At 39.8% G+C, this 13196-nt stretch overlaps 1 protein-coding gene across 21 annotated transcripts in view; it reads left to right on the forward strand.

The window, feature by feature from the left end:
• The window catches only part of ARPP21 (cAMP regulated phosphoprotein 21), a 204553-nt gene that overhangs the window by 138212 nt on the left and 53145 nt on the right, over positions 1 to 13196 (forward strand). For 15 of the 21 annotated variants that reach the window (XM_019470231.1, XM_019470242.1, XM_019470244.1 and 12 more), the window contains 2 exons: positions 2331 to 2563; positions 9931 to 10161. In XM_019470231.1, coding sequence (XP_019325776.1) covers positions 2331 to 2563; positions 9931 to 10161 — 464 coding nt within the window. The remainder of the gene's footprint in view (positions 1 to 2330; positions 2564 to 9930; positions 10162 to 13196) is intronic. The other 6 variants (XM_019470235.1, XM_009272411.2, XM_019470243.1 and 3 more) reach the window with 1 other exon arrangement.

Here is a 13196-nt window from a genome sequence, read left to right on the forward strand (position 1 = left end):
GGTGACTGTGACTGGTGGAAGTTCATTATGCTCTAGCATATACGATAGGCACGTTTCACAGGCTAGTGCCCAGACTGACCTTTTTTCCTTTCATTGGTTTATTAAAAGCTGAAGTAAAAGTACGATGAGGTGAAACTGATTGAAGTTCCCTTATCTAAAGCAGAAATGTTTCGAAACTTTTTCTCTGTGACCTCTGTCTTCCAAACTCCAATTCCTTCTGCCCAGAGAACATTCAGATGTATCCCGTATCTCAGATCGTGTCCCAAGCCACGGGGAAAATCAGTAGGAGTCAGTCCATATTTTCATGGAGAACTTACCAGTTGACACACTGGATCAATGGAAGACCCAACTTGGTGGTGACAGCATTCCTCTGAGAGACTTAGAAAGACTCTCTTCCCACACCGTGAGCTCCCACAGGTTCAGTTCAAATCAGAGTTGAGCATGCCAAGCTGCTTTTAAAGTCAGTTAGCTGCCACAAGTCTTAAGCAGAGTGGGCAGAAGTAATGGATGTTTTCAGAAGCATATCCTTCATCCAGTAAGGCACATGGATAGCTAGGCAGAAGTAGGGTGATCACTAGACGTCTGTATGCATTCGGGTTTGCATATGTAGCAGTGATGGTTTGTGTCACTTCAAACCTATATATTGTCTATATTACATAATTTTCCATTGTGAGGCTGAAAGGGTGTGGGATTATTTGATGTGTGGTTGCTGACCGTGCATGTCAGCACAGCAGCCACGGAGAAGAGAGTGAGACTGCACCAGATAAGGAGCAGTGCTGGAGCATCTGGAGCTGCGTCTCATGGCTACAGGCAGCAGGCAGAAAAACTTTTCCTTCATGCTTTGGGCTAGCCTTGATGATCTGAGAGTCTTGGATTGGGCATGCAGGAGTAAGGAGGCATCTTACACACAGAGACTCTTAATAACTAATATCTGTTTGAGTCTGGGGAACAAAAAGGAATTTTGTGTAACCCAAAACCACAGATAACTGGGATACAAAAGCATTCTGTTTCTCTCCTGCTTTTCCACTAGAATGTAAATATAAGAGAATTGTTAATTTCTAAGCACAAGAATGCAATAGAACTTGTAAATAATATACTTTATTTTTCTCTTTCCAATTAAACCATAAGGACAATTTTTTTTAAAACCTTTTTCCTTTTTTTATGTTGTTGCTTCTGTGCTGTTTCTCTTCATGCTTTCCCAGTGTCTGGGTCTAGCAAAGGTCAACAGGTAAATACTGCTGATCACATCTGTGAGAGGCTCTGATCACAGGCAAGGAACGCACCAGCCTGATCCCGTCTTTGACACGCTGCTCCTTCACGTCCCAAGTGGCACAGCTCAGCAGGTTCTCCAAATAAAAAGCAGGAGCCACGTTCGCAAGGAGAAAGGGGACCAAAAAAAATAGATAGATACAGTCCCATTCTTTTGATTTGTAGAAAGCGCTTTGAGCCTGCAAGGTATTATACTGTAAAATAAGACAGAGGGGTGGCAAATGTCTTCTAAAAGCCTTCCATAAGCTAGTGTTATTAGCATCACTTGGGATAATGGTCGTGGTGCACTAAGCTGTAGTAGGCATGCTGGTTTTGTCATTTCAACAGCACATTGTAAGCTGTTCACCATAAATAAGCCAAATTCTCCTCCAAATTCTCAGTTTACTGTGTTGTCACTCACGATACACTGGGTGCTCTGCAGCTGTCCAAGGACAGGCAGTCTTTACGCAGAGATGTTTGCAATTAGTGTATGCAGAGGGGAAAAAACAAACAAACCCCAACTGATGGGTCTCTAAGTGGAGCGTTAACACTGAAGAGATTGGGGTCACGCTAGGAGGACACGTGTTTAGGGGAAGGCTTTGGGTGACAGTGCAGAGCAGATGAGGAGGCAGACGAGTGGGCACAAGGTGCAATAGAAATAAGGAGGATGGATATGAAGGCACAGGTAGAAGGTGAAGTTAGTGAGAAAAACCTTACAGGTGATGGACAGCAAAGGGAGAAGTAGTGAGGGCTTTGCTGAGGGAGGAGACTGGTCAACAGGCAACAGAAATGCTACGGCAGTGCTGCATAATATTGCTGCGTCAGCCCCATCCGGTGAAGTGCTCTTAGGATATATGCGAAAGGGGAGCAGTGGTAAGTGCTGTGCATGTAAAGGGGTATAGCAGTGTTTACTTGCTGAAGGCAGATGAGTATTGGGGTCAAATCCCCTGTTTCAGGCATGCTTTCGTAAATGCAGAGTATTTCCTTTTTCTTTATTAGGCTCGCTGCACGGTGCCCAAAGATAGACTCTGCCCTGACCTGGTTTTGTTTGTGTATAAATCTTTGTTTCCTGATGTCCGTAGGGGTAACAGAGACAGCACGGGGAAGGCATCTGGCAGTCGGCAGAGCAGTACGGAGAACGAATTGAAGTGGACAGACCACCAGAGGCCATGGAGCAGCACAGACTCAGACAGCTCAAATCGAAATTTGAAGCCAGCCATAACAAAGACAGCCAGTTTTGGTGGGATAACCATGCTGACAAGAGGAGATAGCTCGTCAAGTAACAGAAGTACCGGCAAACTGTCTAAAACAGGTAGCTAGTACTGTATTGGGTTCACAGTACTTCTTGTTGTGCGGTGATAAATGACTGCAATGGTACTTGCCCGAGTATGGTATATCACAGAATGGTTTGGGTTGGAAGGGACCTTCAGAGATAATCTGCTATATGGTGAATTACAGCAACAGTTATATTTCCTGTGCACAGCAGATGTGTATGTCCATCTATGTATGCTAGTATCTGGGTACCTGAAATAGAGTTTTTAGGAATCAAGAAGAAAACCTGGTGCCTGAGGTTTGCAAATCGTAGGTGAGAGGCGCTTTTCCTGGAGTAGAATACATGCACGTCCTATTTGAACACTGTGCTTGTTGTAGCCTGAAAAGGTGGTAGTCCTTTCAGACAAAGCACAGATTTTACCTTTTTATTCATCTTACTTTTCTTGACTCGTGAAGAATTAAATGTCGTGTATCTGATGAGAAATCCAAGAACATTTTGTTGTCGTTGCTAAAATGCAGACCATCTGTATCTTGGAGTACAGCCTCTCCCTTGCTGCTGGCAGATGAGGCAGTGTGCTGTGGTGGAAGCAGTCAGAAGCGCTGGATTCGCAGAGGTCCCGCAGTCTCTCCATTTTCTTGTTTAGTTCCCCTTAAATGAAAGCATCATTTAGGGGGACTAGGAACCTGGTGAGAAATCTGCATTTATTTGCATTAACTTCACGGGTACATTAACACATGAGTGAGTCACATGGTCTGGATCTAAGTAATTTCAAGCCATGCCATTAAGCTACTCTATTATATTTTTGTGTAAAAGTGCATAATAAATAATGAGCCCATCAGATAATTCCATCAGTTTGGTTCATTTGATAAATATAGTACAGGACAAGTGGTAATCAATACTTAGCACTTAGTGCTTTTTCAGCTTGAGAGTTTTTTATGGATGGTACTTAATTTAAAACCAGTTTATCAAGCCTGGGTTGATCAGATTTCATTCTTAAACCCAAAATTGTATGGTAGTCTCTGTCGTGATTCAGGATGCTGGGGAATGGAGTTTTCAGAGTAAATTGAGAAAACTTTTGACTTTGTAACTATGTTCTGGACCTCTGGATCTTGAACGTAGTTAAAAATTTTGTTATGTTTCACAGCTGGAAAGGAACCTGGCTGGTTGGAAAGCCACTGTTTCAAACCCTGCTGGTTATAAAGCTGCTGGGAGCTTTTGGAATATCCTGCTTTTTTTTCTTAATGCTTCTATTTTATGTTTCTTTTGAGACCCTAGACAAATACTGGTTTTATTATCTTAAGATTCATAGAATATCTCAAGTTGGAAGGGAATCTTATCTTAGGAAGGGATCCTTATGGTTCTCCTTCACTTTTACTCCATCCTTATGTATGTAAAATTCTATGCAATTAAGATAGGAATTTGGCTTTGAAAATTAGAACAGTATAGTTATTTACCTCTGGCTTGTTCCTGAGCATGAGCATATGCAACATAGCAAAACCAGTGCATACGTAGTTTTGAAACTACACTCCTGTATTTTTTAGTTCTATAAAGGCTGAATAGGCTATACACTGGGGCCTGAAGTATGCAGTAGGCAACGTTTTTGCCTCCAGATTTCTTTGCCTCCTGCGAATCTTTCCATTGCATCAGAATTCAATTTGATATGTGTGAATTAGGGGGGAGGCACAGGTTCCTAGTATGCTTTTGTCATATCATTCACCTTCGGTAGAGTGAGTAAATGTGTTAAGTAGCCATTTAAGTGTTAAAATCAAGCATATTAAAGGGTGCACTTAGAAAATGTATTGAAGGAGAGATCTCTGAAGTATGCCAATACTTGTAAATACATCTGCACTCCGTATGCACCAAACCCAAAATTGCTTTCAAATGCAAGCTCTTATAAGATGTTTTTAAAACATCAGTGATATTAAAATTCCATGTTCTTTGCAGACCAATTACATATTCTAAGTGCTTGGACTTTTTTTTAAGCAAAGTGTTTAAATTTTAAAGCTGGTTGAGCACAGAAAGAGTGAAAAAGAAACAAAATAAAAGGAAGAGGTGGGGAAAAAGAACAAGGCTGCATGTCAAAACAAACTTACACCTTCAAAGCCAGGACACAAAGTCAAGCTGTCAGTCAGCCTGAGGAAAGTCAGAGGAAATAATATCTGAATCGCTATTTCTATCCTCCTCTCTAAAATGTTATTGAGTAGCGTTAAAGCAGAAAAGAATGACTGTTAAAATAATGGGGAAATATGCCTTGATAAAGTGTTCTCCCTTCACCAAAAAATGCTGAGTGCATTCATATAGCTGTCAGAGCCCCTACGTGCTATTTGCATATGTTTTCTAAGGTACATTAGGTACCGAGCAATGCTTCATTGTGCCTGTTTCGCATTTTATCTTCATCATTCTGTAATCCAGCAGCACTGGGTGTTCTGTAGCACAGTACACATTTAAGCTTGATCATGTTTTTATTTTGGGGGATTTTGTTTATTTTCTGTTGTCTTTACTACAGTGATTGAAATGGGATTGCAGAGGTGTAGCTACAAACATTAGGCACACTGCCCTGGTAGTGTGGGAGAGCCTGGTAGGCACCAATTCTGTCCCGGTTCTCCTCTGCAGAAAGTACTAGTTTGTTCTCTGAAGTACTTCATGATTCACAGTAATAAATTTAAAACATTTTTGCCTTGCATATAGCATGTATGAAATCAGTCTGAAGTCATTAGTTGGTCAAAATGTTCTTCATTGGCTAAATGATGGAAAATGTTTGTGACCATTTTAAATGTGAAAATTCTTCTACATATATGGCATTCATCCAGAAGCATTGTCAAACACGTTTCTTGAGCATGGAAAAACTAAGACTTCAAGTATTTTCACTGATGGCTCACAGCTGCATTTGGAAGTATGTATAGTGATGCAATATTAGCACTGTAGCCTTTCTGGATCATTTTTATTATTGTCACCAAAATTAAATGTTCTACTCTTAACTTCTGATAAATCAGTAATTAATGGTACATGGCAGACAACAGAAACTGAAGCACAGAAAGATGTTAGCCTCCCCTTAGGCAAAGACAGGTCATAGAACGTGCTGTTCTCTGCAGTAGAGTCCAGTAGTGTCAATTAGTCTTAGACTTTAATTGCATTCAGCTGCATGGGAATTAGAGCTTAGCAAAGGAATTATGTTACTTCATTCTTGCAAACTTCACAAAAGGGGCTGTTTGAAACCCATTACGTGGCTATCTTAGTGGTTCTGATGATTATTTTCATGCACCTGTTGATTGTTTAGCAAGCACTGTTCCACTGAAAAGCACAGATTGTATATTGCAAATAAAATTTTCTGCTCTGTTATTTTGAAGCTTAGTAGATATATAGCGATGTATTAAGTTATAATTCAGTATTGAGTAGGGAGTTAATAATTTAACAAATTGCAATCAGATTGCATTCCTACAACTTAGGACATCATACAAAACCTTGGTTAGTTTAGATTTCCAGTAATACAGTGGACTTTCCAGGATTGACTAAGCGTGTAGAGTGGTGAGTGAAATAGGTGTTCCTGTAGGTACCGAAGATGTACCTGTTCATTCTCTAATACATCCATAAAGAGAAAATCTAGCTCACAAACTCCCATGTTATTTTCAGTGACACATTACAACAGGTTTTAATACACATTATTAGGAGGGAAGACGTGTTTCACAGAAATGTCCTCCGTGTGCGTATCTACATAGCTATTTAAATAATTTTTGGAAGACTTAAAAGATGTAACTATTGCATCTTTAGCTTCTCTTAATGCATTTTCCATTCAGTGGAATGCACATCTGTTGGAGTGTATTTCTTTCCCCCCTATTTACGAAAAGCTGCCTGCACTGGGGTTATCAGCTGTGTTGATACAGATCTGTAGGGATTGTTAACTTCCTTGGCGGGGCTCCAAGTAATGGGAGCCACAGTCTAACCTCTCCTGTTAGGTGTTCATTGCTACTCCTGTTGGGCAAAGATGATTATACTGCAGGCATTTCAATACATTAACCTCTTTTTTTTGTGCTAAAGATTCCTGTAAATTATAATTTTGTCTCTGAGTTTTGGAACTGGATTTCTGCTTCTTTTTATTAATCAAGCATTAGCCTGATGGATCTTGTGAGTCCAAGAGAAACTGTAGGAATGTTGATATAGGCAATAAATTATGAGCCAACTGCTTCCAGTCATATGCTTCCCGCCAACTGACTGTGCTGAAACATCAATCTTTTTTTTTTTTTTTAGAAATGCAGCTTGCAGAGGAATAATCGTGTTCACATGAGCATGTACCATTATTATTAAAAAAACGTAAATGCATTCTAATATACTGAAATGCAAGTGACTTATAAAAGTAGCAAATAAATATTCCAAAGCCAAGAAACTTTATCCAAGACAAAAATACTTCCAGAGGTGATCAGCACTGTACTGCTCCTAAAAAATTGACCATCTGGAGCAAGAAGTAGGTAGATCTTGAGAGTCCAGTTGATAAGAAAGAAAAAAATTACCTCAGACCTGGAAGGTGGGATGAACAGAGATGTTCAAAGTCATCAGATACTGAATGCTGACACAAAGAAAATAGAGCAAGATGTGTTGCATTGCTCACTAGCACTCAGGATATTGGAAAATTAATGGTATCTCCATGCTCTCCCTCTGCAGACCCCCTAAGCTATTAAGACTTTGTGGTGATTTTTCTGTCTGTTTTTCTTGTACCACTCTTTGAACTGCTGTATCTCTCAGAATACTTTAAAAATATTGTAATGGAAAGTGATGAGAATATGAAGGTTGTTATTATGTCAACTGTGAAGCAGCACGAAAATTATAGAAGAATCTAGAAGAAGTAGCCATCATTACACACTGAAAAAAAAGAGGTTGGATTGTATAATGGGGGCAAAAATCTCATTTAGTCAAAGTTCCTTTCAGAAGTCTTTAGCAAGACATCTTTTAATGTGAATCTGAATAAAGTCAGATAGTTAATTTTTTTTCATTTGCTGCAGTACTGAATTCATTATGTGGTGATTTCTTATTCCAAATTTAGACACCGTGAAAACAGCTAATCAGAGCTACAAAGACAAGATTAATTGGTGTTAATTTCCAAACATTAGTGTTGGAATTTACTTGGCTTAATAAGTCTAGACTTAAAATGATAGGATATAAGTTGTAGTGATGGAAAAAAAAATAAAATAGATCATTCTTATACAGGATAAAGGGGGGGGGAATTGGTTAAGTATTAATTTCTGGGATTTTTTTTTTAAATATTCAGAAAATTGCTGAAATGGTTTTGTGTCTTATTTGTGTTCTTTCAAAATCACCAACTTGATCTACTGACATAGGAGAGCAGATCTCTGGTCTTTTAAGGCAGACATTTCAAATCTATCATCTTGGCCAATGTGTGGTGATAGCTCCAGAGGTTATTCCACTGCTTCTGCCTACCATTTGATGAGTACGTGTGAATTCATTGCTGTCCTTTTGGCTTTCAACATTCAGAAGCTGGTAAAGATCAATCCGTGATTCTTCCATAAAAACAGCTGAAAGGGGAAAAAGAAAAAACAATTGAATGTCAGAGCTGCAATCTTCATTTACGCTAATGGTGTTTCTTCAGAATAGCACAAAATGGGGAGAGAGAGATCTGAACTCAGGCTTGGTGCTACTTACGTGCTTAGAAATAATACTGGGGGGCTTATGAAATCTCATAATTGCTCCTGCATCTCCGTGTAGCTTTCTAACCCGTTGAATTCAAGAGGTGATGGAAAAGAGGAGAAAGTAAAGCAAGAACTCAGAGAAGCAAAGTGAAGTGCATGTAGAAGGGCCAGAGGAATGTAGGAAAGGACCCAGTAACTGCTGTAGAAAGAAAACGAAACTTATGTGGTTGCATTTACATTTGGGAGGAAGATGCCAAATACTGCTTGCAGCTTGATGAGGATGACCTCCAGGAATATCTCTGCAATTTGTAGAAACACTGAAATTTGAAATGATCCAATAAGTAAAACTACCTCTGCAGGAATAATCTTTCTAAATTTCCAACCTCAGTCTACAAGGAGGGAAAAAATATAGCAACTAATACAACTTTGAAGTGTATTTATAGAAATTCAAAATTTCTTCTGAAAACTCTATTACTTTCTTGATTAGATACTGGAGAAGCAGATTTAGGGTCCTGCTGATAGCAAATAGTGCACAGCTCATAAAGAGGATTGTCTCTGTAGTAGCTGCCATATAGATATGACATTTGAAGAAGATGGATAAAAATGTGTTTTACACAGCAATCTGCAGTAATCTGTGGAAAGACCCTCTATTTGTTAAGTAACAGGGTGCTGGTGTGATTTTTTCAGAGGAAACCTGTTTTGCTCTAGTTATGAGGAAATAAATGAATTCCAATATGGATTTGACTGAAAATGAATCCAAGGCTTTAAGCAGTCAACTGTAGGGTCCTCCTGTAGTATCCCAAATATGAAGGGATGTAATTGGCCCTGTAGGAAACAAGTTTGCTAAAACTAAGTCTGAGTTCTGTCTTTTCTTTTAGTCTACGCCTGCAGGAGGGCACTAAGGAGGCTAGTAATTAATGTAAGATGTGTAGACAGTGCACAGAAGTAAAATAAAATAAGTTGCAATTAAAATATACTTTACTTTTGGAAGGAAGCATCCATACAGACATTTGCTTTCACACCTCCCTTGTATTTGCTTTAACATCCTGCTTTAAGGAAGCCGTTCATCTGAGCCTTGCACTCTGAGAGATTGTTCTCATTTTTATGTGAAGCAAATTGAAATCTAATCAAGTAAAATCTCTGAAGTTTGGAAATTATATTTGGTTTGTAAAATAATGCGTCTCCCCATCCTTCCAGGCACAAATGTGTTTTAGCACATTTGATTTATCTTGATCGATCAATTTCAATAAGCTAGGTGCTGAAAAATCAAAGTGACAACAGTCTTAGGTAGTGTCTTAGGTAGCTTTAAGTTAATACACGTATGGCACAGCTACCTTGTTACTTGACTGACAATTCAGTTGCTGGTTTTGGTTGTTTTTTTTTTTTTTCTTACAGAAAATGTTTGGTGGTTTTTTTGAGTTGTTTTTTTCTTTCTCTTTTTCATTTACAAACCGTGTGTTTAGTTTTCATACCTTATGAACCAATACTTCGGCATTATAAATACATGCTGAACATTTTGTGCTCTGTTTGATAAAGCTATTTACTGGCTGGGGAGAAGCACGTGTTGTGGCAGGAAAGTGGTCTTTTGAATTGTAGAAATACCACTGGATACTGAGCTCAGAAGGGAGTGAAAACCCCACTCCTAATAGCTGGGCATGGACGTAGTGCTTGCCTTTGTAGTCTGTGAAAGCTGTGCTAGCGTATGCGCTGTGTCTGATGGGGACTGGGGTCCCTTGTAACCCCCCCGCTGTGGTTGTGTCTGTCCGTTAGGTTCAGAGTCTTCCAGCAGCGCTGGCTCCTCAGGATCCCTGTCACGAATACATCAGCCTCTCCAAAGTGCATCTCTTGTCCCCGGGGTGACGGCCAGCTCTTCAGGCAACGTGTCCTACCCTGAGAACGGGATGAGTGGCCAGGTGGCCCCCAGCAACACCAGCTATATCATTCTTCCACTTGAAGCTGCAGGGATACCGCCTGGCAGTATCCTTCTCAACCCGCACACAGGTCAGTACAATGCTCTCCTGCCTGGTACTGCCCTTCAGTGTTTACGATGTCATCTGGGGAATTGGCAAATTTCATGTTTCTAGAGATACTTCCCTTGAGGCACTTTATGAAGAAGCAAGCAGCAAATATATATAGAAATTACATTTGGCAGGTTGTTTTCGAATCTGCAGGCAAAGCTGGATTGACTTTCTGAGGCTGTTTGGCATAGCTGGTGGGAAGTGATGCAAAACACACTCATGCGGTCCCAGACAGGATATTCATCTTGTAAAGTCCTGGCACTCCCTGGCTGCAAATCCTCTGAGATCCCATTAGCTTCAGTAAGGACAAACGGTCTTCCACATCAAGCGTGCTGAGATACGGTGCAACTGAAATACGATTCTCAAAGTTTTAGAGATTGTGCTTGACAGCAGAAGAATTTCAAAAGGCTTAGAGGCTGCATTTGAATTAGCACTTCAGGGTTAATTTCCTTATGTGATTAGCAATTGTATTTAAATCAGAATTTTTGTGATAAGAGAAAAAGTCACATAATCTTCAATTTTGCATCGTGGCCCTGGTAGTTAGCAGCACTGCGGCACTTGAACGAGGCATTCGCGGTCACCCAAGCACTGTGGACACTTCAGAAACCACTCAGCTTGAACTTGAGTGCTTGCTGAAAGTTTAAGGCAATTTGTTACCTCCTTGGTCCAGATGAAGTCCAGATAATGTTACACTATTACTCTCCACAGTATTGTACTGACAGCATTAGAAAGGTTCAGGGAGGTTGAGACTGTGATGCTTCTTTAGTGATTTGGACTATTTCAGTGACCATAACTAGCTGTGCTGTCAACCTTAGCTGAGTTATGCTGGGTTTAAAATAACAAAGCCTACAGTGCAATGTATTTTCCATTATACTGGGAGCTGAGAGTTGAACTCCAAAATATTTTTCAAAGTCCTTAATAGAGCATTCAGGAGCTTTTTATTTGGGGATTTTTATTTATAACCAGTATTTTATGTATATTACACCCCTGTGTTCCAATATTTTGGTGCAAATGTGTAAAGCTTATTTGTGAGTCCACTGCTAAAAATACTTTTTTTTAGTCAGAATGCAGTCAACAAAAACTGAAAGTTGCAGCGTTTAAGAAAAACACAGCCTTGACCAACTGTTAAACCAAACTTTCCACAGACATTTAGAGATAGTAGTATCTGGGGCTGATCAATATATATCAGTGTATATAAAATCAGGGAGGAGTTTTTGTTTGTTTAGATTTAAATGTGCTAAGTTCTTTCCAGAGAGATGACTTAGAAAAGTACATGTTTGTGCAAGTTACTAAAGCCTTTACTACTTATGTGTACTTTTTTCCAAGCTATTACGTTATTGACATGAGAGCCTAATACTGTCAGCATAAATGGGGATTTTAGTCATTTCTTAAAATGACTCAGGGAAGAGGACAAAATGGGAGGTGGGCATAAGACAAACCCCGTCATTATTAATTTACTCATTTCTGTTGTTCTGGTTGTTGACAGTTCTGTCTGTAACACTGGAATTTCTTGGTCAATACAGAAGGCGGCATTTTGTGTGCTGTGTGGTCCACCCCCATACAAAACTCCGCAAGCCTAGGCAGAAGTCCATCCATAATTCAGGTGATAGGACTGAGAGAAACATGAAAGGAATCGCTGCTGCTTCGAGCCCGCTAACAGCTGAGAGGTTGTGCTCGTTCCTGGCCATGGCAAGGACAGAGGCTGCAGCTCACCACACTTGCAAGCCCGAAGAGCTGTTTAAGAGGAACATCTCCTACATCTGTTTTGTCAACTTAGCAATTTGCAGCAGCTAGCTCGTATTTTTTCCTGGTACCTAGAGAGTCTTTGTCTGCCACAGATATAATGCCTTTCAACACTGTCACTAGACCAGAGTACCTGTTCTTCCCTCCTAGCATGCCTCATTGTCTGCAGAGGCATAATCGAGAGCTCTATGTGTGTTAGCATGTTTAATATTCAGGGAGCAAGTGTTTTTGTGTACATATAACTTTGCATTTTTTTCGAACCGCATGTTTTGTTTCTGTAGCTCCCTTGTAAATACATACATAATAAAGAAAATGGAGGGAGCAGATTCTTCTAAAGACTGAAATTCTTGTCTCAGACGTATAGCTTCGTGCTGCTACCTGTACTGGAAGTCAGGCTATACTGTAGCGTCTACTGTGTTTTTAACGTGCAGCAAAATACATGCTGCAAATCTCCCACTCTGTGGGCTCAGAATCTTTGCATCTTATTAGGGTAACGTTACAAAAGAAGCTCCGTAGGGAGGAGACTTAGATTGCTGGATGCTGTGATCGGCTGTCAAAGTGATGGATGCTGTCAGAAACATAGATGAAGAGAAGACAGTTTAAAGAAAAGGGAAAAGGAGCTTTGTTTCCTGTAATGAATAGATTTTCTTTCCCTATGTAATACCATTCTTTAGCTCTTCCTTCTCCTCTTGCAGAGTGGCTACTTCCAATCTTTTTTTCTCTTTTGATCATAACACCGTGTCCTTTAAAGATCTTTGCTTCCTTTCACACTACATAGTAACTGACTGTGTAAGCCTCTAATGACATCCACAGATGCTGTCAGTATCTCCCTGCTCTGATTATACCTCTCAGCTCCTTCTCAGGTGTTGGCAGTCCACGCTTTCTTTTCCCCATCCAGTTTCCTTTGTTTCTTCTCCTTCCCCAGATAGAGAAGCTTCTTGCTTGCTTTGGGAAAGGACCATTTATGTGGCTATGCTGTTTTAGTCTCCATTTCACCCGCTTCACCAGTCTGTTTTACCCTTTAAAGGATTCCTCTTGACAAGTTCTCTGACTTAACCCCTTTGACAATTTAAGAGCATTTATGTTGCATTCTTACTCCTTTAAATGACATCGCAATTTTTGCCCTTCTACCAGGGCCATAGTTCATAACTTACAGATGTCTTCCCTGTTACCATCTGATCTCTGCTTTTCATTTCTTATTTCAAGATTTCTTCATGAAAGGTCTTTTTTTTTTTTTTTTTTTTTTAAAATTTTTAAAAGCTTTGGTGGCCTTTT

This window comes from Aptenodytes forsteri, unplaced genomic scaffold (genome assembly GCF_000699145.1).
Source record: "Aptenodytes forsteri isolate BGI_AS27 unplaced genomic scaffold, ASM69914v1 Scaffold398, whole genome shotgun sequence".
Taxonomy (NCBI): domain Eukaryota; kingdom Metazoa; phylum Chordata; class Aves; order Sphenisciformes; family Spheniscidae; genus Aptenodytes; species Aptenodytes forsteri.